Here is a 26,209-nt window from a genome sequence, read left to right on the forward strand (position 1 = left end):
AGCTGAGGCGGGTGGATCACCTGAGGTCAGGAGTTTGGGACCAGCCTGACCAGTATGGAGAAACCCCGTCTCTTCTAAAAATTCAAAAAGATTAGCCGGGCATGGTGGCGCATGCCTGTAATCCCAGCTATTCAGGAGGCGGAGGCAGGAGAATCGCTTGCACCTGGGAGGCGGAGGTTGCAGTGAGCCGAGACTGTGCTACTGCACTCCAGCCTGGGCAACAAGAGGGAAACTTGGGCTCAAAAAAAAAAAAAAAATGCTGGTGGCGTGTGCCTGTAGTCCCAGCTACTCAGGAGACCACGGCAGGAGGATTGTTTGACCCTGGGACTGGGAGGTTGCCGCGAGCTCTGACTGTATCACTGCACTCTAGCTTGGGTGACAGAGCAAGACTCCATCTCACAAAAAAAGAATGTGATGGAGGAGGTGAGAATAACAATGAAAACACAGTAAGGTGGTGAGTGACAAAGCAGTGTGACCAAAACTGGCAGGAGGAGTGTGGATGGAGCAGGACTGAGAACACATGAAGGCTGGGAATGGGCGCATGGCAGGTGGGGTGAAGGCAGAGGAGATGAAATCAATGTAGACAGCAAGAATGTGTGTGGCCAGAGGAGGTGAGGGTGAATGTGGACGAGGGGCAGAGTGTGACCCAGTTAGTAAGCATAGTGGACAGAGGAGGGTGCAGAGGGGGAGGAGGGTGTGTGGACACAGAGGGTTAAACACAAGGTGATGAGGAGGTGAGATGAGGACGGAGGAGGTGAGATGAGGACGGAGGAGGTGAGATGAGGACGGAGGAGGTGAGATGAGGACGGAGGAGGTGAGATGAGGACGGAGGAGGTGAGATGAGGACGGAGGAGGTGAGATGAGGACGGAGGAGGTGAGATGAGGACGGAGGAGGTGAGATGAGGACGGAGGAGGTGAGATGAGGACGGAGGAGGTGAGATGAGGACGGAGGAGGTGAGATGAGGACGGAGGAGGTGAGATGAGGACGGAGGAGGTGAGATGAGGACGGAGGAGGTGAGATGAGGACGGAGGAGGTGAGATGAGGATGGAGGAGGTGAGATGTGGATGAGGTGCCGGGAAAAGCAGGGAGAGCCCGAGGGTCTAAGCCTGGCCCTGTCCGAGCCTGTCCGAGCCTGGCTTGAGCCTCAGTGCCCAACTGTGAAATGTGTTTGGGCAGAGTTGTTCAAGCTCCACTCTTGCTTCCTCCTTCGCTGGCTGGGAGGTGAGGCTGCTCGCAGGAAGAAGAGGTCTGATGACAGAGCTGACCCAGCCCTGGGACCTACTCTGACACTTGAGGGCTCTCTCCAGCTACCCCAGCCCCAGCCATGCCCTGACTGCTCAGTGTGCACCAGGAGGGCCTTCCATTGAAAAGGCCCAGGCTTCATGTCACCCAGATTTCCAGATTCCCAGCAATCCAAGGAAATGACTGCTCTAAGGCCCCCCTGCTTGCTCTGCTAACGGTCCCCTGGGCCTATCGTAGGGTACAGGTTGCCTTGGTGATGGGCACAGCGCTGGAATAGGCCCTAGGGCCAAGTGTGTAAGGACACAAGTCCTGTGGCCTCCTCTCCCTGCCTATGGCCCTCTGACCTTGGTCCCAATATTTGTATGTGCCTTTCCCTCTGCCTGGAATACCCACACCCACCCACCCTTCCCTAGCTGACTCTATCTTGCCCTTCAGGTCCCAGCAAAAAATGTTTCCCCCGTGGAGAGGCCCCCAAGACCAAGCAGAGGGAAGCTGGCCTTCGGGTACTATTTGCTTCCTTTCCACGCTGTGTGATTATACGCTTATCCATTTGTTTGATCCATGTCTCTTTCTCCAGCTAGCTAGAAGCTCAGGGTCAAGGCCAGACCAAGAATCTATCATCCCAACAAAATCCCGCTGGCAGTGTCCTCAGCCCTAACTCCAGCACAGGCTCAGGACTGCTGGGGGGACACTTTAGTGAGCCCAAACTGCATCTGAAAATTTGGAGTGTTATTTTCATTTTACAAAATGAGGAAACTGAGGCTCAGGAAGATACATGCAATTGCTCAGAGCACAGGGTGAGCTCACAGCAGAGCTAGGACTTGAAGCCAGGTCTGTCTGAAGGCAAAACCCACCCTCAACCACACCAGGTACCTGGAAAAAGGCAGGGTAAGGGGAGCTCTTTGTCTAAAACGGGATAGGGAAGCCAAGAGGCTCAATTCCAGCCCTTTGAGAGTCTCATGAACGGGGTGGATTAAAGGGAGGTGAACAGGCCATGCAGGGCAGTGAGGTGATGGGTGACTGGATTGGCAGTTCATTTGCATGCTATTTGCATTTCACCCCTGTGCCTTCCGTCTCTCCCTGAGACTGTGGCCTATGTGGCAGCAAAAGGCCAGTTAAGATGACCCAGTTCGTCTAAACACAGACTTCTCAGCCCCAAACAAAGGCAGGAGATGGGTCTGCCACCTCCTTCAGGCAGCCCCCTGAGGTTAGTCAGATGCAGCCAAAAATGTGAGGTGAGAGGAGCTCATGCTGAGGTGGTGTCACATGAGTGCAGGAACAGGTAGGAAGGGCACCTGTCTGGGGTCGGCCCCACAATAAGGGGGCGCCCGCCGCAGCACAGCCTTACTGCCTCCTGGAGCATAAGCAGAATTCACCCAGGAGTGTGAGCGATCGATGCCCTGGAGATACACGGAGAAGTGGTAGCATCCCCAGTGGAGGGCAGGGAAAGCAGCATGAAACACCAAGCATGAACACAGTTCTGGACCATACATGTGCTCACGTGTGCACCCACATAAAATCCTGAAAAATGTGCACATGTATGTAAGTGCATCAGGTGCATGCCTATACATACCTGTGTATATGTGTGCATGGGTGCATGCATACACACCCCTGTCCATCTGTGCATGGGATGCATGTGTATACACACCTGTATATATATATGCATGAGGTGAATGTGTACATGGACCCATGTACATACAAGTATAGGGTGAATATGTATACGCACCCGTGCAGGCATATGCGTGGGGTGAATGTGTATACGCACCCGTGCAGGGGTATGCGTGGGGTGAATGTGTATACGCACCCGTGCAGGGGTATGCGTGGGGTGAATGTGTATACGCACCCGTGCAGGGGTATGCGTGGGGTGAATGTGTATACGCACCCGTGCAGGGGTATGCGTGGGGTGAATGTGTATACGCACCCGTGCAGGGGTATGCGTGGGGTGAATGTGTATACGCACCCGTGCAGGGGTATGCGTGGGGTGAATGTGTATACGCACCCGTGCAGGGGTATGCGTGGGGTGAATGTGTATACGCACCCGTGCAGGCGTATGCGTGGGGTGAATGTGTATACGCACCCGTGCAGGCGTATGCGTGGGGTGAATGTGTATACGCACCCGTGCAGGCGTATGCTTGGGGTGAATGTGTATACGCACCCGTGCAGGCGTATGCGTGGGGTGAATGTGTATATGCACCTACTACACTAGGTACATGCCGCTCTTTGTTCAGCCACGCCAAGTTCCACCACCCATCCTCGGGTCAGTCATGAAGTACAGAATTCAGTACAAAGTCTGACCCATACGCCACAGCCTGTGACAGCCCAGCCCAACTCTACTGCCCAGAGTTAAGCCTCCATCCATGTTACCGTCTCTTGTTTCCCATGCCTCATCAACAGAGATTCTTCGCCCACCCGGGTGGCAGCCACAACCATTGAGGCTGGAGATTCCAGGGCCCCTGTTGCCCTACCTTGCTGGCCAGGATGCGGGAAACCTCATCATCCACAGAGCCAGGGGCCACAGCAAGGTCGGGGTTGCTACTGCTGATGCTCTTGGAACGGGCCAGGTAGAGGCTTGCGGGGCGACCAGAGCCACGGGCCAGTGTGGCAGCCTGTACTGTCACTGGAGGGGCCCCTGAGGATGGAATGAATAGGGTCAACCACCCACCCACCTGATGTGATGCCTCTCAGTCCCTTCCTACTCAGCCCATCTTTGCAAAATCACTTTTCTTCTCTGAGCCTCCAAGTTCCTCATCTATAAAATGGGTATAACAGCTGCTGCCTCACAAAGATGTGGGGGGTATTGAAAAACTGAGGATAGTTTTACAGCGGCTCATGCCTACAATCTTAGCACTTTGGGAGGCCGAGCCGGGAGGATTGCTTGAGCCCAAGAGTTCAAGCCCAGCCAGGCCAATATCGCGTGACTCTGTTCCTACAAAAAATTAATGAAAAAATTATCCAGGCATTGCAGTGCATGCCTGTGGTTCCAGCTACTCGGAGAGGCTGAGGCAATGGTATTACCTGAACCCAGGAGTCTAAGGCAGCAGTGAGCTATGGTCATGACGCTGCACTCTAGCACTCCAGCCTGGCCAACAGAGTAAGACCCTGACTCTTATTATTGTGTTGAGACAGAGTTTTGCTCTTGTCGTCTAAGCTGGAGTGCGGTGGTTTGATGTCGGCTCATTGCAACCTCTGCCTCCCAGGTTCAAGCAATTCTCCTGCCTCAGCCTCTCGAGTAGCTGGGACTACAGATGTGTGCTACCCGGCTTGACTGATTTTTTTTTTTTGAGATGGAGTCTCACTCTGTCACCCAGGCTGGAGTGCAGCTGCATGACCTTGGCTCACTGCAATGTCCGCCTCTTGGGTTCAAGTGATTCAGTCTCCCTAGTAGCTGGGATTACAGGCACTCACCACCACGACCAGCTAATTTTTGTATTTTTAGTAGAGACAGGGTTTCACCATGTTAGCCAGGCTGGTCTCAAACTCCTGACTCCTCAAGTGATCCACCTGCTTCAGCCTCCCAAAGTGCTGGGATTACAGGCATGAGCCACCATGCCTGGCCCTGGCTAATTTTTATATTTTTAGGAGACAGGGTTTCACCATGTTGGCCAGGTTGATCTTGAACTCCTGACCTCAAATGATCCATCCACCTCAGCTTCCTAAAGTCCTGGGATTACAGGCATGAACCACAACTGGCCTCTTCTCCCAGATAGTTCTTGTCTCCCAGGGTTTCCCACAAACACTCACCACTCGGGAGGCTGGGCTCAGTGCCAGGCAGTCGAAAGGCATAGTGAATGTAGGCAGCCAGCTGTGGGCAGTGGCCGCGGGCATCCTGGGCTGCCTCCAGGCTCCGGTGGACAAGGCTGACTACATGGGCCATTGCTTCAAAGGCTCCACGGCCCAGGTTCACTGTGGGGCAAGCAGAGGTCAAGTTCCAGGGCCCAAGGCCTCTCCCCTCCCCGCCCACTTTCCAAATATAGAGACATCAGGATTCGAGGGATCATGACCCCATTAAAGGGTCACAGAAGACCTTCTCTGGGTGAAGGGGGCTGGGGGTCACTTCTCAGGTAAGGTAAATGGCCAGAGAGCTAAACGGGCTTATAGAAGAGCTCCTCGGGATGGAGAAGCCATGTGCTGGAAGGAGAGACAGATCTGGGGCCAAAGTCACTCACCAATCTGGCCACTGATGATGGGAGGCCTGACGACCAGATGCACGAGCTTGTCCAGCACGTGGTGGGAGAAGGCCACGAGGGGTTCGGGGCTGGCCAGGCGCAGGGCCGCAAGACTGGCCCGCAGCTCCTGTTCCACATTACCCTCGCTCAGCACAGCATCCTTGAGCCGGAATGGGAAGGCCCCCTCCTCCAGGACGTGCACCAGAGTGAAGAACTTGTCCAAGTGGGGGTCCTGGGTAGGGATGTGGGGTTAGCAGGGTGGGGCCCCAGGGGATGAAGATCACCCCCGCCTGAATCAGCAGATTCCCTGTAAGCTGGGACCAGCTGACCAAAGTCACGTCCACTGTGTGAGGCCAGACTTCACCACTGGCAACTGTTACTCAATCCTAGGACAGGCAAGGGTGAGCAGGGCAGGACTCCTGGGTTCCCGTCCCACCCCGTACCTGGGGGTGCACAGAAGACACAGCAGTGAGCTCCACACTGAACACGCCCTTGTGACCATCCACCCAGCGCATGCCCGGCAGCGCCACCTGTGGGAGGGAGGCACCGGGTGGGCACTGGTCACCCTCCCCGACTGATCAGGTCACCCAGCAGCCCCAGCCATTGCAACACTGCAGCTGGAGTGTAGCCCAGGCTGGGGGGGGGGTGTGCAGCCGAGCACCCTGGCCCCAGCCCTGGTCCCAGGAGACTGAGGGGGTCCACGGGGCAGGCTGGAAACCCACATGCCAAGGAGGGGGACAGAGAACGGAGACACAGGGTGAATGAATAATCATTGCATAGGTCAGGAGATGGCATAGGTAGATTCACGGCCTTGGGACATTAATGATGGTGTACTCGTGGGGAATGGTAAGGTGTTAAGGGGCCGGGACAGCGATCAGGTGGTTAAAGTGGGAATGGAGCAGAGAGGTGATGGGAATCTTCGTGGACGTGCCTGCCATCTTAACAGCGAGGCATTAACGGGGATGATAAGCTATGCAGTAGAGGACAACCAGCCTCTCGGATGGACAGGAAGGAAGGCAGGTGACTTGGGAGGGCTTCTTGGGACTGTGCATTGGCAGGCAGGAGCTCTGGGGCACATACGTCAGGTGTGAGCACAGAATAGCTGGGTGGCAGCGGGTCCACGGACACCGGGAGACAGAAGGGGCCGGTCCTCAGGCGGCCGTGCTGCAGCAGTGGGATCCACTGGGGAGAGGCTGGGGGTCAGGTCTGTGGCCAGGCTTGGGGACGAGGAGGGCTCCGGGGGAGGGAGGGAGGGGACAGCTCACAGTAAAGCCCACGGGCGTCTCCAGGGCGGTGCCCGGCCGGGGCTGGCAGCTGACGTGGTAGAAGGTGAAGAGCAGGTGATGGTTCCCCGTCATGCAGGCCGGAAGTCGCAGCTTGAACTCCTCGTAGAACTCGGGAGACCTGGTGGAATCGGGCTGGGGGATCTGCAGGGGGCTAGGGTCCCCACTGTCTGCCCCGCTGCCTCTGCCGCGCCACCCCCTCATTGCTGTGGGCTCCACTGTTCCTGCTCTCTGCCTCAGTTTCCCTTATTAGCACTCTGGGAGCCTCCTCCTCCCTTTGTCCTGTATTCCCATCAGTGCTGCCCTTTGTGTCTATGTAAGGGACTCTTCCTGCCTCCATGGTGCCCCCAAGGTCCTCATGTCCCTACATACTTGTTATGGTAGACCACCGGTGTGAAGGCCTCACGGGCAAAGTCACTGCAGCTGGACTTGCCGAAGATGACCTGGGGGAGTGGATGCATGAGGGACCCACGGGGGATGCCCTGCCCCGCTTCCCTGGGGCACAGCCACTGACCGGCAGGGCCTGGCTGGGGTCTTCGCCCGTCATGTACTGCACTCGCACGGTGAGGTTGCGCACGGAGCCCTGGCGGCTGCTGAAGTTGAGGCTGTGCGGGTACACATACAGCAGGTTCCTGTGGGGGACAGGATGGGGGCATCAGAGGGACAGGGCCCCTGAAGGTGCACACATACAAAGCTGGGCTGATGGAACAAGGCTGGCTGGGAGCACAGACTGTCCGGGGAGAGTGGGTCACGAGGCTGGGGCATTGAGGACCAGGCAGGAGGTAATACAGGCATCAGGCAGGAGATAGGACAGAGGGCAGAGGGTGGGGGACAAGTGAGCACCCTCAAAACACAGACTGGGGACAACGTGGTAGAGGGAGGGAATAGAGGCACATTGGAGGCACTCATGGGCACAGTGATACACAGAAGGCAGAGAACAGCGAGGCACTCAGGGCCAGAGTTCCAAGGTCGCTCATGTGGCCAGTGGTCAAGCCTAAGCTGCACTCAGGGGCCTGACTGCCCTTCCCTCAGGAGGTCACTAGGGTCATGAGGCCTATTTCTCAGGTGGGGAAACTGAGGCCAGAGTCAGAGTCCTGCCTCCTTCCCTCAGGGGCAACTCTGTACATGCCTTGGCCCCTCTCTGGGCCTCAGTTTCCCTGGGTGTATAATGGGCACTCCATTATACACAGCTGAGCCTGTGTAATGATACTGATGAGGATAAAATAACAACAATGACAATAATTGCACCAAACACTACTACTACAATACACTAAATGCACCTACTGTGTGCCAGGCTCCGTCCTAAGCACTCAACATGAAATAACCCATTTACTTCTTACAGGTAGCTCACAAGGCAGGACAAACATCACCAGCATTTTACAAGCAGGGAAACTGAGGCACTTGCACAATCACCCAGGGAGTAAAATGGCAGTCAGTGGTGATCCAGGCATATGCAGGGTTTGGGTCAGGCTGCGTGACCTTGGGAAAGTCTCCGCCACCTGCACCTGCTCCCTTGGCCACGAACCAGGCCAATAAAAGCCCCCGCAGTGTGGCAAATGTGTGGGAGGGAACAAGAGCAGATATTGTAATGGCAGCTGAACAGCTCTGGGCAAACCATCAGTACTTATAAATTCTTTACCATTATGACCGTCATCATTGTGATGCCTATTCATAGAGGGAGAAACAGTCTCAGCATGGTAAGTCTCAGCAACTCCCAGCAGGGTCTGGAGCCCGTCCTCTCCCAGTGCCCCTCACCCACACCTGGCCCTGAGCCCCAGGAAGCGTGATCCCAGCGTGGCCCAGCCGGACATTTGCCTGATGCAACTATCGCACCACCGCCAGGCCCTTGTGCAACGTGGGGCACCCGGCTGGCCAGTTAATGATTGACCGGGGATTGGCGGGGTGTGGGGCATAAAAGGCATCGGTGGCAGTGCTGTGGCTACACACTCAGACCCTCCGTCATGCCAGTGCTCGCTCTGTGCCTCCTGTGGGCCCTGGCAATGGTAGCCCGGCCTGCCTCAGTGGCCCCTGGGGGCGGCACAGAACTGGCACGCCATGAGGAGCTGACCCTGCTCTTCCACGGGACCCTGCAGCTGGGTCAGGCCCTCAATGGTGTGTACAGGACCACGGAGACACGGCTGGCCAAGGCCAGGAGCAACCTCGGTCTCTATGGCCGCACAGTGGAACTCCTGGGGCAGGAGGTCAGCCAGGGCCGGGAGGCAGCCCAGGAACTTCGAGTAAGCCTGTTGGAGACTCAGGTGGGTACTGTAGCTGGGACACTGCGGGGTGGCCAGGAGTCCAAAGTGGAGTTTATGTCTAGGGTAACCAGTCATCCTGGTTTGCCCAGGACTGAGGGGATTCCCGGGATACAAGATTTTCAGTGATAAAATCCGGCAAGTCTTGGGTACACAAAGATGAGTTGGTCATCCTACTAGTGACCCACTGTTTATTAAGCAGAAGGAGGAGGATATTCTGCAGCTGCATGCAGAGGCCACAGCTGAGGTGCTGGGGGAGGTGGCCCAGGCACAGAAGGTTCTACAAGACGGTGTGCGACAACTAGAAGCCCAGCTGAGGAGTGCCTGGCTGGGGCATGCCTACGAAGAACTGGAGGCCTTAAAGGTAAGGGGCTCCCCCAGCCCTAGTGGGCTGAGACCCTGATTCCTGGCCAGAACTTGCTTCTGCACCTTGAGTCCCAAAGATTTCCCAGATCAGCCTCTCAGCTCCGTGGCCCCTACCCTGCATATCCCCGGACAAAACCCATGTCCTTTTGTGTGCCTCAGTTTCCCCATTTGCAAATAAGGGCAACACCTCATATCTCCCAGTAGAGCCAGGTACTCAGTGCAGGTAAAATATCCAGCATGGGATGGGCACAGTTGGTGCTGAATAAATTTTTTTTTTTTTAGATGGAGTCTCGCTTTGTCACCCAGGCTGGAGTACAGTGGCATGATCTCAGCTCACTGTGACCTCCGCCTCCCGGGTTCAAGCGATTCTCCTGCCTCAGTCTCCCAAGTAGCTGGAACTGTAGGCACACACTACCATGCCCAGCTAATTTTTCGTATTTATAGTAGAGATGGGGTTTCACCCTGTTAGCCAGGATGGCCTTGATCTCCTGACCTCGTGATCTGCCGGCCTCAGCCTCCCAAAGTGCTGGGTTTATCGGTAAATGAGCCACCATGCCTGACCAATTTCTTTCTTTTTTTTTTTTGAGATGGAATCTCACTCTGTCACCCAGGCTGGAGTGCAGTGGCGCAATCTTGGCTCACGGCAACCTCCACCTCCTGGGTTCAAGTGATTCCCCTTCCTCAGCCTACCAAGTAGCTGGAATTACAGGCATGCGCCACCACGCCCAACTAATTTTTGTATTTTTTAGTAGAGACAGGATTTCACCATGTTGGCCAGGCTGGTCTCAAACTCCTGGCCTCAAAGGAGCTGCCTGCCTCGGCCTCTCAAAGTGCTAGGATTACAGGCGTGAGCCACTGTGCCCAGCCAATAAATTCTTACTACTAGAGAAACTGGTAACATTTTGCGAGTACCCAGTAAGTACCCAGCACTGTTCTATGCCCTTTAATAATCCATATGATGTTGACCACCACCCTATGAAGAAGTCCTATTTAATCCCCATTTTACAGATAGGGAAATTGAGGCCAAAGAGCACTGATGACTTGCTGGGTCAAACATACAATAGGGGGGCCTGGGAAGGGGGCCAGGGGATGGGAAGTGAGGTGGCCGCCAGCTGAAGTTTGCATTCTGACCCCCACAGGCTCACGCCGACAAGCAGAGCCATATCCTGTGGGCCCTCGCAGGCCACATGCAGCGGCAGAGGCGGGAGATGGTGGCACAGCAGCACAGGCTGCGACAGATCCAGGAGAGGTGAGCCTGGTGGGACTTTGGCAGGAGGGGCAGCTGGATTGGGGGCACACAGGGCAGCTGGAAAGGGGACCCCTCGCCTGGGCTGAGCCACATCTCCCTTCCCAGACTCCACACAGCAGCGCTCCCAGCTTGAACCTGCCTGGATGGAACTGAGGACCAGTCATGCTGCAATGGACACTGCCGTGCCCCATGAGGCCCCTCTGCAGGGAGGAACTGCCTGTCCACTGCGATCAGCCAGGGCGCCGGGCCCCACTTCCGAGCACAGAGCAGAGACGGACGTGGGTGGGGACAAAGGTGGAGGACGTTGTCCCATTGCGGAGGGGTGGAGGAAGGACATGTACCCTTTCATGGCTATACGCCCCTCATTAAAGCAGAGTCGTGGCATCTCACTCGGGGTATCTATGTGTGTACTCAGCTTTGGGAGACCCCACCCAGCATGATGCAGGAATTACCCCCCATTAGGTGGCCAGCTGGGCCCTGGAGGCCGTACCTGTAGCTGGTATGGGGGGAGTAGACTTCTCGGGCAGGGAACTCCAGGATCTCCTTGGTGGGCCGGCCCCTGGGGTCCGGGTAGGGCTTGATATGAAGCAGCTCAGGGGAGAGGCAGAAGTGGGGATTTTCAGGAGCTGGAGAAATGTCGATCTTGAGCTGGGCTGGGGAGGGAAGAACCGGTTTGCACCTGCCTGGGAGCCTCCTGGCCCAGCCCACCCTCTGGCAGAGTCTCCCACAGTGTTCTCTGGGGACTGGGGCTGTGTACCTCAGATGCCAGGGACAGAAATTGCCCTCAACTCTGCTGTCTCTTGCCCTACATTTTTCTGTTTTTTTTTTTTTTTTTTTTTTTTTTTGAGGTGAAGTCGCTCTCTGTTGCCCAGGCTGGAGTGCTCACTGCAACCTCTGCCAGGCTGGAGATTTTGGCTCACTGTAACCTCTGCCTCCTAGATTCAAGTGATTCTCCTGCCTCAGCCTCCCAGGTAGCTGGGATTACAGGTGTGAGCCACCACACCCAGCTAATTTTTATATTTTTAGTAGAGAAGGGGTTTCACCATGTTTGCCAGGCTGGTCTCAAACTCCTGAACTCAGGTGACCCACCTGCCTCGGTCTCCCAAAGTGCTGGGATTACAGGCATGCACCACTGCACCTGGCCCCCAGGCTGGTCTTGAACTCCTGGGCTCAAATGATCCTCCTCCTGCCTCAGTCTCCCAGAGGGTTGGGGTTACAGGCTTGAACCACTGCACCCTGGCCTTACCCCTACATTTGATCAGTTCTGTCCCCAGGACCCCTGCCTGTCCCCTGCTATTAGCCCCCCACTGATGGGATATCCATCTCTGCTTCTCATCTGTGGTCCCCATTAGCAGGTGCAGCCAGCCCCTGAGGTCAGGGATTTGTCCATCACGGTCATTGTTGGGTTTTGGTGCCTGGCACAGTAGGTGCTGTCGGTGTAGGTCTGTTGAGTGACTGAGAGTGTACACATCTTGTGTACGGACAGGGTGTGCCACGTACCAGTCACAGGACGAAGTCGCCGCAGCAGGGACGATGGGCGCCTCATGTCAGCCAGGAACTTGAAGAGGTCCTCATCGCTGAGTCGTTCAGCCTCCTACATGGGACCCGCTGCCGTCAAACTGGGCCAGGGGGCTAGGGGTCCCCAGGGATGATGTGGCCAGTGGGGAATGGGGGAGTCCCTGGCACCAGGGTAGGACACCTGCTTAAAGAAGTTTGTGACAGTTAGTGTGGCCGGACGGAAGCCAGAGAAGCTGCAGGCATCGTCCCCGCTGCTCGACCGGTCCTGGGGTCCCCGACGGCGGCGGTCTGTCCAGGCTGGCCGGCGCTCTAGAGGAGACAGTGACAATGACAAACGGGGGACCGAGATGAAATTGGGAGACCCAGGGGCGGCACAGTTCGGCCAGCAGAGGGCGCACCCCCGGGCCCCGTAGCCCCGCCCCAGGTCGGGCAGCCCCACCATTTAGCCCCGCCCCTAGCCCCGCCTCCTCACCGCCCTCCGAGTCCAAGTCCCGGTCCAGCTGCCCAGCGCTGCTCACGATGTTGGCCAAGTGCACCGCCGTCCAAGCGAAGGGCATGCGGTAGCGGCCCAGGCGGGTGCAGAACTGCTCGGCAGCCAGGCGCAGCTTCTCTAGCTTCTCTTTGTTCTATGGGGAGATCCCCATCCCCTGCCCTCTCAGCATCCCAGGACTGCTGAGTCAGGGATCTACCCTGCCCCCAGTTCAGCCTCCACACGCTTACCTTGGCGGCGTCCACTTCTTTCATCACCATGTAAGGCTCACAGCACTCACTGATGTCCCCTTGCTGAAGCACCTTTTCCAGCTGCGGGGCCGATGAATGATTCCAGCGAGGCACTGCCCAAACCCTCTGTCCCCTCCTCCCGGCTCCCCAGCGTCCTGGACCCATCATGGGCCCTCAGACACTCCTATTATATGAAGGCCTTTGCTCCAACACCTCCCATGGCTCCCATTGTCCTTGGGATCAAGGGTTAGTGCTTGGCCTGCCTGGTGGCTACTCCCTCCCATTCTTCAGATCCACCGGCAAACTCTAAGCCCACCTTTAGCTGGTGATATTTTCCCTACATTTACTTATTTATTTACATTTATGTATGCATGCATTTATTATACAGAGACAGGGGTCTTGCTATGTTGCACAGGCTGGTCTCAAACTCCTGGGCTCAAGTGATCCCCCCGCCTCTGCCTCCCAAAGTGCTGGGATTCAAGGCATGAACCATCATGCCCCAGTCTTGCCCTAATTTTTTTTTTTTTTTTTTGAGACAGAGTCTTCCTCAGTCGCCCAGGGTGAAGTACATGGTGGGATCTCAGCTTACTGCAACCTTCGCTTCCTGGGTTCAAGCTATTCTCCTGCCTCCTGGGTAGCTGCAATTACGGACACAAGCCACCGCACCTGGCCACTTTCTGTTTTTAGTGGAGACTGGGTTTCACCATGTTGGCCAGGTTGGTCTCTAACTCCCGGGCTAAAGAGAGTCTCCCACCTCAGCCTCCCAAAGTGCTGGGATTACAGTCATGAGCCACCATGCCTGGCCTTCCCTAATTTTTTTTTTTCGTTAGTGTAAACAGAGGCCACTCTGGGCATGGCTCTGAGCCATGAAGCCTAGACTCCAATCCTGACAATTCAGGGGCTGTGGGACCCTGGGCAGTGGGACCCTACCTACTCTGTGCTTCGGTTTCCCCATTGGGGAAAATGGGAGCCATGCACCCCTCCACCTTGGGGCCTGTGGTGAGGACTGAAGGAGGAATTCCTGTGAAGCGTGACGGTAGCAGCACCTGCCTGTGGACACTGAATTCATTTCATCATTGCTACCTAATTGAAGATTTTGAGAAAAGAAACTTGACCTCACTCCCAGAAACAGAAAGTCTCAAATGAGGGTGCCAATTAGGTCTTTCATCTGTCCACAAACTTCCCAATAGTGTCTCACCCACCTCCGAGGACCCCCAAGCTGTTACGTGTGCCCAGGGATTGCTTTTCTCCCCAGGCTGCCCACTTATAGTTCTCAGCTGAACTGTTGCCTCCACCTGGAAGCTCTCAGTGATTTCTCCGCACCTGAGTTGGGTCAGGGGCCTCCTCCCTGCCTGTGTTTCTCCCACACCAGCCCTCATTACCCTCCTTGGTGATGTATCTGTCTCATTCTGTGAAGCCAGGGACTGAACCAGTGACATTCACCATTACCACCCCCTTGCCCAGCCCCAGCAGGCACCTTGATGACCAGGAAGATGTCAGGCGAGGGGTAGGTCACGGAGAAGATGGCGGAGCGGGCCAGCGTGGAGATGGCCGGGTGGGTGCCATGAGCCCGAAGCAGCCCTTTCATGGAGTCCGAGTTCAGGTCGAAGTAGAAGTTCTCTGAGATCTGGGGACACCAGAGGCAGCTGGGCCACCACCTCTAGGAAGCCCACAGCCCCCCAACAAGGAGGAGGAAGGGGAGGAAAGAGAAAAAAGGGGCTCCTACCTTCTTTTTCTCCCGCACGTCGTACAGAGCCAAGATCCCAAAGATGGGCTCAATTTCAATCTCAAACCTGGAAGTAAATGGGAGGGAGGGGGCTCTCCTTGACACCCCCCGCCATCCACACACCCCACTCCCTCTTGAGACCCAACGTGGGGGCACTGACTCCCACTGGACCGCATTGGAACCACCACTTAAGGGCTTACAGAAAAGGTACCTCATTTTGCAAATGGGGAAACCGAGGCACTGAAGTCCCCCCCCCCCACTTCCCTACACGATCAGTAAATAACTCACACAGTGCTCCTCCTCCCTGCATCCACAGCCCTTGTTCAGTTGGTATGGAGCAGTTCTGGGCTCAACAATCCCCGTATCTTGAAATTCTCAACTTCTGGGCTTTCCCGTCCCTCCTTCCTGGGGTGTCATCTGCCACCACTGTCACTTTGCATGGAGTTCCCATCTTGCTCACCTGAACGGCTACCATACCTGCTTCTCTGTTTCACTCTACCTTGCTGGCCCCTGCTCACCACATACCTCCAAACTGAAACACTGGGCACTCCCAACTTCCCCAGCAGGGCTCAGCACAAAATCCTGGGGGCTGCACCCCACCCCACCCTGCCCCACGCTTGGTCTCATACTCCCCCATCTCCAGAAGGAAGGGGTGCCTAAATACTCGTTTCCCCACTTTTGTGTGTGGTGTACCCCTTACATCTCTTCTATCCCCTCTATTCAGCCAGCTCCTCTTCCTCATCGGGTCTCCGTGTATACATCCCCCTACGAGGGAAGCTGTCCCAGATACCCCTTCCACCCTCAAGCTGGTTCAGGAGCCTCCTCCAGGACTCTAGGCCCTTTGAGCATGTCTTATCCCGGCTCTGTGTGGTCATCACATGGTTATGTGTCCTGTATACAGTGGGGACTTCATAAGTGTTTTTTTTTTTTTTTAATTTTTTGAGGCTGGAGTGCAGTGGCACAATTTTGGCTCACTGCAACCTCCACCTCCCTGGTCAAGCTATTCTCCTGCCTCAGCCTCCCAAGTAGCTGAGATTACAGGTGCCTGCACCTCGCCTGGCTAATTTTTGTTTTTTTTAGTAGAGACGGGGTTTCGCCATGTTGGCCAGGCTGGTCTTGCACTCCTGACCTCAGGTGATCTGCCGCCTTGGCTTCCCAAAGTGTTAGGATTATAGGCGTGAGCCACCGCACCAGGCCAATAAGTGTTTGTTGAATGACTGGATGAGCCCACAGAGCCAGTTCCCAATCCTTGTGTTTAGGGCAAGAGGCCCACCCAGGCCTCAGGCCAGAATGGAGCCTCCCTTTCCTGCCCCGATCCAGGCAGGAACTCGGGGTGGGGAGAGGAAGGGCCAGGCTCAGGTCCAAGTCCACATCCTGTTCAGCTCTGTTCCCACGCACTTCTGCTGCTCCCTGGGGGCTGGTGTGGAGGGGGCCCTGGGAGGCTAACAGCCAGGCCCAGGGTCACTAGCGCCCGCCCCAAAGCCTCCCCACCAAACCCCGGATCCCAGCAGCAAAGTAGGCAAGCTTGCCAGACTCCAGCCTCACAAGTCGTATGATCTTGGCATGATAATGTTACCACTCTCTGCCTTAGTTTCCCCACTTGTGCCCACTTAATGAGGTTGTGGTGAAGATTAGATGGGTTCATATACATGAGAGGCTGAGAGCCGATCCTGGCATACAATTGGCACTTAAAGATTGGCAAATTGGGATAATGAAAAAGGAAGTCTTACTTCCCCCTATAAATGGCTAAATACAAACACAGAGGTCGGGCGCAGTGGCTCACGCCTGTAATCCCAGCACTCTGGGAGGCCGAGGTGGGTGGATCACGAGGTCAAGAGATCGAGACCATCCTGGTCAACACGGTGAAACCCCATCTCTAAAAAAAAAATACAAAAAATTAGCTGGGCATGGTGGCGCGTGCCTGTAGTCCCAGCTACTCAGGAGGCTGAGGCAGAAGAATTGCTTGAACCCAGGAGGCGGAGGTTGCGGTGAGCCGAGATCGCACCATTGCACTCCAGCCTGGGTAACAAGAGTGAAACTCCGTCTCAAAAAAAAAAAAAAAAAAAAAAAAAGAGGGCCGGGCACAGTGGCTCACACCTGTAATCCCAGCACTTTGGGAGGCCAAGGCGGGTGGATCACGAGGTCAGGAGATCAAGACCATCCTGGTCAACAAGGTGAAACCCCGTCTCTACTAAAAATACGAAAATTAGCTGGGCATGGTGGCGCCTGTAGTCCCAGCTACTTGGGAGGCTGAGGCAGGAGAATTGCTTGAACCCAGGAGGCAGAGGTTGCGGTGAGCCGAGATCGTGCCATTGCATTCCAGTCTGGGTAACAACAGCGAAATTCTGTCTCAAAATAAATAAATAAATACAAACACAGAAGTATACACTGGGTACCGAGCAAAGGTTGGTTGGATAAATATAGGCATATGTGGTGGCCATAGGTGTCCTCATAGGTGACAGGGCCACACATGGTAATGGCACTGCTCATGTAGTGTGTACTCCACTGGAACCCATGTGGTCCTTTCATGCCTCTCAGAAGAGGGACACTCACTTGAGCGACAGACACTTGACCAAGATCCGCTGTCCAAAGTGCTCACGGGGTGGCTCTGGACAGCTGCAGCGTTCCACGGCTTCATCCTGCCAAGAGTGGGGGCGAGGGCTGGGTAGGAGCAGCTGGGACATCCTCCAGGAAGGGCCTGGAGTGCCCAGCCTCAGACCAGCTCTACCCCAGCCTGACTAAGCTTCTTTCCGCCCCTGCCTCTGAGCCTTTACAAACATGCTGTTCCCCTGCCTGGAGTACCCTTCCTCTCCTGCTCCTCCTTGTCTGGCCAATGTCTGCTCATTGTTCAGATCTCAGCTCAACCAACACTTCCTCCAGGAAGTCCTCCCTGACCCCTGAGGCCTGGACAGGCACCTCATCCAGGTGCCCACAGTGTCCTGGTGTAATGAGCCATGGTGGCTGGGACACTGGGGACCTTGTGAAGGATGATGCCCAGCACCTTATCATGGTGCTGCTCTGTCTGGGTTATCATTTCCTAGAAGAGGGGTCTCTCCTCCACTAGTAAACTCTGAAGGTAGGGACTAGGTCTCTCTATTCATGACTATATCCCCAGTGCCAACATGTTAGTTGAATAATTACAGAGGTATACAATAGGTGCCTACTAAAAGTTGGTTGGATGAACATAAGCATACACAGAAAGCATTCAATAAATGCCGATATGAGATATATAGGGATATACACCCAATAAGGCACTCAATAAGTACTGATTGAATAAATATGGGCGTATATAGTCAGTGCTCAGTATATGGCTAAACACACACAGGAGTGAGTATATACTAGGTACCAAATAAATGCTGGTTCGATAAATAAAGGCATATGTGGTAGGTGCTCAACAAATATTGGTTGATTAAATAGAGAACTATATAGTAGGCATTTGTGTATTGACTAAATGTAGGGATATACAGTTGGTACCTAATAAATGCTTGTTGGATAAATAATGTTTAAAAATGGCCAGGCGCAGTGGCTCACACCTGTAATCCCAGCACTTTGGGAGGCCGAGGTGGGTGGATCACGAGGTCAAGAGATCGAGACCATCCTGGTCAACATGGTGAAACCCCATCTCTACTAAAAATACAAAAAATTAGCTGGGCACTGTGGCGCATGCCTGTAATCCCAGATACTCGGGAGGCTGAGGCAGGAGAATTGCCTGAACCCAGGAGGCGGAGGTTGCGGTGAGCCGAGATTGCGCCATTGCACTCCAGCCTGGGTAACAAGAGCGAAACTCCGTCTCAAAAAAAAAAAAATAAATAAATAATAATAATAATGTTTAAAAATGTATTTTCTATTTTTGACCTTTCCTATGGTGTTGATGATTAGAGAAATGTAGGAGTATATAGTAGGTGTCCACATATAAAAGCTACTGAATAAACACAGGGGATAGAGTAGGCGCCCAATAAATGCTGATTGGATTATTACATGGGATACAGTAGATGTCAATCTCTAGAAGCTATTGAAGGAACATAAAGTATACAATAGGCCCCCAGTAAATTCTGGCTGGCTGATATCTGGGAAGGGGCACGCACCTCGTCAGGCGCCAGGTAGAGGGTGAGCAGGGCTGGGGGCCGGTGCTGTCGCCGTAGGGCCTCATTGCGCCGGTCCACATCTTCCGGGGCCACTCGCTCCAGCAGTGAGGGCAGCAGTGAGTCAGCTGTCAGGTTCCTCAGGTCAAAGATGCTAGAGGCTCCGCTGCTTCGAGGGGTGTCTTCTGGGGAGCCCGAGCCGCGCCGGGAGTCATCCTGCCAGTGGAGAGTGCACAAGCACTGAGTGCCAACTGTATACACCCTCACCCCACTCTGGTGAGAGTGTCCTCATTCTCATTCTAGAGATGGGGAAATAGAGGGACAGGGGTGACGGTCATCACTGTAAGGGTTACCTGGGGGTTTTGCTTATCCTCTTTCAAGAAACTTTAGAGAGCACCCCAACTCTTTTTTTGAGACAGAGTCTTGCCCAGTTGCCCAGTTGCACAATCTTGGCTCACTGCAACCTTTGCCTCCCGGGTTCAAGTGATTCTCCTGCCTCAGCGTCTCAAGTAGTTGGGACTACAGGCACCCACTACCACATCCAGCTAAGTTTTATATTTTTAATAGAGAGATGGGGTTTCACCATGTTGGCCAAGATGGATCTCCTGACCTCGTGATCTGCCCACCTCAGCCTCCCAAAGTGCTGGGATTACAGGCGTGAGCCACCGCGCCCGGCCTACCTCTAACTTTTTACTCATGGGGACTGATGTAATTCCGTTTGCGCTCAAGGCTGTTTGGGTCATTTCTTGTCACATGTGATCAAAAGCTGAGGCCGGAGCCTACACACAAACCCCTGCAGTGACCCCAGCCAGGGGCTTCCTCACCAAGTCCTCAGGGCCGGACCTCTCGTCTCCAGAAGTGTCCTGCTCAAAGACCTGGCGGGGGAGGCCCTTCTGTCGCTCTCGCTGCGTCTCCGCGGTGATGGGACTGTATGCGGTGCTCAGGTACTGGTATCTAGCAGGAAATGGGGCTGGGCAGGCAGGGAGGGCTGAGGGCCCCCCAGGACTCCCCAGTGTGCTCCGACACATCCACACCATGGTGCCTGCGTGGCTACCCTCCTTGTGCTCCACCAGACGAGTCTGCCTGCTCTTGCAGGGGTGGTGGGCAGATACACAGCAGGACTGGCTGCAGACAGCAGCTCAGCCCTTTTGGATTCCAAACCCCCGATCTGCCCCCAGGTCAGACCCACCTCCTGTGGATGATGACCCAATCTTCAACATACATCTCCACCGCCGCCCTCACCTGGGCATCCAGTTTTCTGCAGCAAAAGAAAATCAGGGTAGCCGGGCACGGTGGCTCACGCCTGTCATCCCAGCACTTTGGGAGGCCGAGGTGTGCGGATCACCTGAGGTTGGGAGTTCAAGACCAGGCTGACCAACATGGAGCAACCCCATCTCTACTAAAAATAGAAAATTAGCCGGGTGTGGTGGTGCATCCCTGTAATCCCAGCTACTTGGGAGGCTGCGGCCCGAGAATCACTTGAACATGGGAGGCGGAGGTTGCGGTGATCCGAGATCGTGCCACTGCACTCCAGCCTGGGCAACAACAGCAAAACTCCGCCTCAAAAGAAAAAAAAAAAGCCCGGGCGCGGTGGCTCACGCCTGTAATCCCAACATTTTGGGAGACCAAGGCGGGCGGACCACCTGAGGTCGGGAGTTCAAGACCAACCTGACTAACGTGGAGAAACCATGTCTCTACTAAAAATACAAAATTAGCTGGGCATGGTGGTGGGCGCCTGTAATCCCAGCTACAAGGGAGGATGAGGCAGGAGGATCGCTTGAACCCGGGAGGCAGAAGCTGCAGTGAGTCAAGATTGTGCCGTTGCACTCCAGCCTGGGCAATACGAGTGAAACTCTGTCTCAAAAAAAAAGAAAGAAAATCAGGGTAAACAGAGTCAGGGCCTCTGTGAATCCTCCCACTGGACTGTGAGGTTGGTACTGTCCTGCCTACTCCAGATAAGGGGAGAGGGAGGCTCAGAGAAAAAGCACGGCTTGAGCAAGGTCACTGCCGAGCCAGGAGCTGAACTCGGGCTGTTACGGGAGTGGCAGAGGCAGAGTGGAATCATAGGTAGAGAGGGTGAGGCTGAACCCACTCATCCTCAGGGATCCCGGGCTCCGTGGTCCGGCATTCCCGGGGCTGCAGCAGCAGCTCCAAGTCGTCAGCCGGGAATTCTACCAGGTCCCTGAGGGGCCCAGGCTCAGCTTCTGGTGGCCGGCTCTGAAGCACATCCTCAAAGTCCAGCGGCTCGACAACTTCAGTCAGCGGGACCTGGATTGGAGCAGAGTGGCTGTGGTCGCACTGCCCGGGAGGCTGAGGGTGGGGCGCGTGAGGTGGGAGTGGGTGCGTGCTGGCTTCAAACCCAAACAGGAGGGCGGTGGGAGCCATGGAGGTGTTGGAGCTACGGAGGAGCCATGGAGGACGGTGACCTCAGACTCCACCCCCAGCTCAGCTTTCCCTGCACCGCCCCTCCCTCCAGGGGCTCCAGGAAGGAAACCACACCCCATGCCTGAAAGGGCAGGAACTAATGTTGGAAGGAAAGAAACACTGACAGAGGCCAGGCAAGAGGCAAGGTGGCCCCACCCCTCTCAGGTGAAAGTCACTCCCCTCCCCCAATATCCCCCTCCTCTATTCCCTCTGGGTGGTCTAAGCCTCAGGAGGTGGGCAAGATCAGGAGGGAGCCACTCCCTGCAACAACCCACAAGGTGACAAGCAGCTGCAGGGAGAGTGGCCACAGGAACTGGTGACAGTACTAAGACCAGGGCAGGGACTCCCTCCCCTGACACTGCTGGGTCCCTCTGTTTCCCCACAGGCCAGGGCACAGGAAGGAGGAGTGGGATAGGACCTAAGATAAGGAAGCCTGGACCTCTGTCTGAGAGAGGGCAGGGGGCTAGGGGCTGGGGGCGGCCATCAAATACTTACCCCCAGGGAGCTGCTGCAGCGCCTGCTGGAGTGGGGGGAGCCACTGCGTTCCCGGGACACCTGCTTCCGCACCTCTGCAGCCACTGTCCTGGAAAGGCAGGGAGCGTCCCGTTGGGAGCAGGAAAACTCAGGCAGCGGGGCCCTGAGAACCCAGGCTTCGGGCCAGCAGATTCTTTTTTTTTTTTTTTCTTTCTTGAGATGGAATTTTGCTCTGTCACCAGGCTGGAGTGCAGTGGTGTGGTCACTGCAACCTCTGCTTCCCAAGTTCAAGCCATTCTCCTGTCACAGCCTCCTGAGTAGCTGGGACTACAGTCATGTCCCACTGCGCCCAGCTAATTTTTGTGTTTTTAGTAGACACGGGGTTTCACCACGGTGGCCAGGCTCGTCTCGAACTCCTGGCCTCGTGATCCGCCCACCACGGCCTTCCAAAGAGCTGTGATTACAGGCATGAGCCACTGTGCCCAGCCTGCCGACAGATTCTTTCTATGAGGAAAATCCAGATTGTGGAATGGAATAAATAGGCTGAGGGGCAAGAGAACCAGGACTACTGAGGCTTTGGGGGCCCAGAGCTCCCCAGTTTCCCCAGAGATAGGCCTTGGGCCCTCCCAACCCCTTCCCCATCAAGCACAGATCAGGAGATGGGAACGCTGCCACAGTGGGGTCTGAAGCCATCAGAGACTCAGAGACTCTCCTTCCCCTCCCAGCTGGGCCTGTGGCCTTCCAGATCTGAAGGGAGGCCCACCGGTCCCTGGCCTCTGTTCCCTCATCTGGGGGACCTCTGTCCATCCTGGTGTTCCCCAACATACCCAGCCCTGCCCCCTGGACCCCATCCAGATCACACATCCCTTCCCATCCTTGCTATGAGGCCTGGGGTAAGGCATTTCTACCTCTGAGCCTCAGTTTCCCCATCTGTAGCTACTGCCCTGACTTCAGAGGGCTGCTGGGCAGAGCGGAGCCTGGGGCCGGGCCTGAAGTTGCAGAGATCCTGAGATGAGAGGCCGTTGTGTTAGAGGTCAATCTGGCCTGCGGGGCCCAGAGCTGGGAGGCCTTTTAAGTAACCCCATGCAACCAAGGTGGGCCCTGGGGTCTTCCTGGGCCACTTGAGCAGGCCTTCAAAATCAGGGAGGATGGCCAGGTGCAGTAGCTCACAGCTATAACCCCAGCACTTTGGGAGGCTAAGGTGGGCAGATCATCTGAGATCATCAGAAGGTCAAGACGGGCCTGGCCAACATGGGGAAACCTCGTCTCTACTAAAAATACAAAAATTAGCCGGACACCCATAGTCCCAGCTACTCGGGAAGCTGAGGCAGGAGAATTGCTTGAACTCAGGAGGCGCAGGTTGCAGTGAGCCAAGATCGTGCCACTGAACCCCAATCTGGGTGACAGAGCAAGACTCTGTCTCAAAACAAAACAAAACAAAATCAGGGAGGATGAGGGTGGAGGGGCAACACTTGTAGCAGAGGGGACTGTGCAGGAATGCGGAGCAGAGCCAGCGGGAACAGGGACGGCTCAGGTCTCCAGCTCCTCTGGCTGAGCTCAGGAGGGGAGGCAGAGAGCCATGCAGTTACGGTGGGGTGGAGGAGGATGCCAGGCAGGGTCACAGCAGGTGGAAAGGCCTCGAGACAAGGCTCCGAGCTTTCAGTGTGGAGACTCTTGCTCCCTGGGGTCTCTGTGAAGGCAGGAACTGGAGCTGTGTCACCCCCAGAGAGGGCCTTGCACATACCAGGCGCTCACTACTTTTTTTTTTTTTTTTGAGACCAAGTCCCGCACTATTGACTGGGCTGGAGTGTAACGGCACAAGCTCAGCTCACCACAACCTCCGCCTCCACGGTTCAAGTGATTCTCCTGCCTCAGTCTCTCGAGTGGCTGGGATTACAGGTGCCCACCACCATGCCCTGCTAGTTTTTTATATTTTTTGCAGAGACGAGGTTTCGCCATGTTGGCCAGGCTGGTCTCAAACTCCTGACCTCATGTGAAACACCTGCCTTGGCCTCCCAAAGTGCTGGGGTTATAGGTGTGAGCCCCATGCCCAGCCTATGTTTTTTTTGTTTTGTTTTGAGGCAGGGTTGATCTGTCACCCAGGCTGGAGTATAGCTGCGTGATATCGGCTCACTGCAACCTCTGCCTCCCAGGCTCAAGTGATCCTCCTCCCACCTCAGTCTCCAGAGGAGCTGGGATTACAGGTCTGCATCACCCGCCTGGCTAAGTTTTCTATTTTTAGTAGAGCCAGAGTCTCGCCATGTTGCCCAGACTGGTCTTGAACTCCTGACCTCAAGCGATCTGCCCACCTCCTACTTTTTTTTGATAGAATGAGTGAGTCCCTCCCAGTCTTCTACGACCTGCCCAAATCTGCTGCGTGAGGGGAAGCCCCAGGTCTTCTAGCTGTGTGGCTTTGGGCAGGTAGGCTACCCTCTCTGGGCCTCAGTCCCTCTTAAAATAGAGAAGCTGATTGCCTCAGTGTTCAGGCCTGACTCCCTTCTGCGTCCCAGTTTCCTGTGTGCTTGTAATTTTTTTTTTCTGAGACAACAAGGTATGCAGTGGAGTGATCAGTACATTTTCACAATAAAAATTTATTTATTTATTTATTGTGCTTGGGCCGGGTGTGGTGGCTCACGCCTGTAATCCCAGCACTTTGGGAGGCCAAGGTGGGCAGATCACCTGAGGTCGGGAGTTCGAGACCAGCCTGACCAACGTGGAGAAACCCCATCTCTACTAAAAATACAAAATTAGCTGGGCATGGTGGTGCATGCCTGTAATCCCAGCTACTCGGGAGGCTGAGGCGAGACAATTGCTTGAACCCGGGAGGTGGAGGTTGTGGTGAGCCGAGATCGTGCCACTGCACTCTAGCCTGGGCAACAAATGCGAAACTCCATCTCAAAAAAAAAAAAACCAAAAAACAAGAAATAAAACACAGCTGTGCTCAGCCAGGCACAGTGGCTCATGCCTCTAATCCCAAGTACTTTGGGAGGCTGAAGCAGGAGGATCGCTTGAGGCCAGGAGTTCAAGACCAGCCTGCACATGTCACTGAGTAAACTGAACCCTGAAAAATACTGAAGAAATAAACGTATCTCTCAGCCGCTCATGGACCTAGCGCTCACCAGGGAGCTGGGTTACCCACAAGCCTCCCCAGGTGGGGACAAAGTTGTAGCAAGACCCATTTCTATCAAACATTTAAAAATTAGCTGGGCGAGGTGGTGTGTGCCTGTAGTCCCAGCTACTCTGGAGGCTGAGGTGGGAGGATCGCTGGAGCCCAGGAGTTGGAGGCTGCAGTGAGCTATGACTGCATCACTACTCTCCGGCTTGGGTGACAGGGCAAAACACCGAAAAAACAGCCGTGCTCAAAAAAAGTGCAATGGCAACTCCTGCAAACGCCATGGCCCAGGGGCCATCAATGAGATGAGTGTGTGTGGCAGGTAGAGAAGCCTCTAAGGACAGGATGGGGGCGGGGCAGGGCAGACCAAGGCCTCCAGACGGGGTGTCTCAGCCCTGTCTGGAGGTCTCTTTTTTTTTTTGGACACAGAGTCTGGCACTGTCCCCTGGGTTGGAGTGCAGTGGTGTGATCTCGGCTCACTGCAACCCCCGTCTCCTGCCTCAGCCTCCTAAGTAGCTGGGATTATAGGTGCCCACCACTACACTGGCTAATTTTTTGTATTTTCAGTAGAGATGGGGTTTCACCATGTTGGTCAGGCCGGTCTCAAACTCCTGACCTGATGATCCACCCACTGGGCCTCCCAAAGTGCTGGGATTATAGGCTTGAGCCACCTCACTCAGCCTGGAGGCCTCTCAATTAAAATCTATATGGGTCTGGCTGGCATAATGGCTTATGCCTGTTATCACAACAGTTTGGGAGGCTGAGGAAGGAGGATTCCTTGAACCTAGGAGTTTGAGACCAGCCTGGGCAACACAGAGACCCAGTCTACAAAAAATTAAAAAATTAGTCAGGCATGGTGGTAGGTGTTTGTAGTCCCAGCTTCTCAGGAGGCTGGGGTGGGAGGATTGCTTGAGCCTGGGAGGTAGAGGCTGCAGTGAGCCACAACTGTGCCACTGCACTCCAGCTTGGATGATAGAGCAATACCCCATCTCAAAACAAAGCAAAAAATTGACTGGTGCAGTGGCTCATGCCTGTAAATCCCAGCTCTTTGGGAAGCTGAGGCAGGCAGACCACTTGAGGTCAGCTATTCGAGACCAGCCTGGCCAATATGGTGAAACTTCGTCTCTACTAAAAATACAAAAAGTCAGCTAGCTACGGTGGCATACGCCTGTAATCCCAGCTACTTGGGTGGCTGAGGCACGAGAATCACTTGCACTTGGGAGGTGGAGGTTGCAGTGAGCCGAGACTGTACCACTGCACTCCAAGCCTGGGTGACAGAGCGAGACTCTGTCTCAAAAAAGAAAAAAAAATCGCATGGGTCAAAAACAAAACTTGATCTTCACCTTCACACAATGTGGAGGTCTCTAGTCTGAGACTCCGGCCTCCCTCCTCCAGCCCCATAGTCCGTCTATTTTACTCTTAACAGTCTCTTAAGAGTCTTGCTTCTACTGACGGGTGAGAACGGCGCTTGTAGGAAAGTCAAAGGATGTGAAAAATTAGGGCTTTTGTCTTCAAATTCCCCAAGTTGGGCCGCTGCCTCCAGAACCCTGGGCACACAGGGGATCGGGGATAATTTACAAAAGATGCTGGG

General features: G+C 55.0%; 2 protein-coding genes across 9 annotated transcripts in view; one reads left to right on the forward strand and one right to left on the reverse strand.

Annotated features, from left to right (window-relative positions):
* DOCK6 (dedicator of cytokinesis 6) overlaps positions 1–26,209 on the reverse strand; it is a 60,806-nt gene that overhangs the window by 30,303 nt on the left and 4,294 nt on the right. For 2 of the 8 annotated variants that reach the window (XM_035287007.3, XM_035287006.3), the window contains exons 2-23: positions 21,528–21,615; positions 20,701–20,876; positions 19,798–19,866; positions 19,433–19,562; positions 18,612–18,824; positions 17,080–17,165; positions 14,527–14,593; positions 14,278–14,427; positions 12,801–12,881; positions 12,553–12,706; positions 12,262–12,389; positions 12,063–12,156; positions 11,053–11,215; positions 7,207–7,324; positions 7,065–7,135; positions 6,675–6,813; positions 6,490–6,591; positions 5,853–5,939; positions 5,410–5,641; positions 4,985–5,146; positions 3,709–3,872; positions 2,539–2,643 (exon numbers count right to left, since the gene is read on the reverse strand). In XM_035287007.3, coding sequence (XP_035142898.3) covers positions 2,539–2,643; positions 3,709–3,872; positions 4,985–5,146; positions 5,410–5,641; positions 5,853–5,939; positions 6,490–6,591; positions 6,675–6,813; positions 7,065–7,135; positions 7,207–7,324; positions 11,053–11,215; positions 12,063–12,156; positions 12,262–12,389; positions 12,553–12,706; positions 12,801–12,881; positions 14,278–14,427; positions 14,527–14,593; positions 17,080–17,165; positions 18,612–18,824; positions 19,433–19,562; positions 19,798–19,866; positions 20,701–20,876; positions 21,528–21,615 — 2,779 coding nt within the window. Of the gene's footprint in view, positions 1–2,538; positions 2,644–3,708; positions 3,873–4,984; positions 5,147–5,409; positions 5,642–5,852; positions 5,940–6,489; positions 6,592–6,674; positions 6,814–7,064; positions 7,136–7,206; positions 7,325–11,052; positions 11,216–12,062; positions 12,157–12,261; positions 12,390–12,552; positions 12,707–12,800; positions 12,882–14,277; positions 14,428–14,526; positions 14,594–17,079; positions 17,166–18,611; positions 18,825–19,432; positions 19,563–19,797; positions 19,867–20,700; positions 21,007–21,527; positions 21,616–26,209 lie in introns of all 8 variants that reach the window. The other 6 variants (XM_078360598.1, XM_078360597.1, XM_078360599.1 and 3 more) reach the window with 3 other exon arrangements.
* ANGPTL8 (angiopoietin like 8) lies at positions 8,634–10,951 on the forward strand. Its single transcript, XM_008987291.5, has 4 exons — positions 8,634–8,950; positions 9,150–9,311; positions 10,453–10,562; positions 10,668–10,951. Exons 1-4 carry the CDS (start codon positions 8,654–8,656, stop codon positions 10,693–10,695), a joined length of 597 nt encoding a protein of 198 aa, XP_008985539.1. The 5' UTR covers positions 8,634–8,653; the 3' UTR covers positions 10,696–10,951.

Source organism: Callithrix jacchus, chromosome 22 (genome assembly GCF_049354715.1).
Source record: "Callithrix jacchus isolate 240 chromosome 22, calJac240_pri, whole genome shotgun sequence".
Lineage (NCBI taxonomy): Eukaryota > Metazoa > Chordata > Mammalia > Primates > Cebidae > Callithrix > Callithrix jacchus.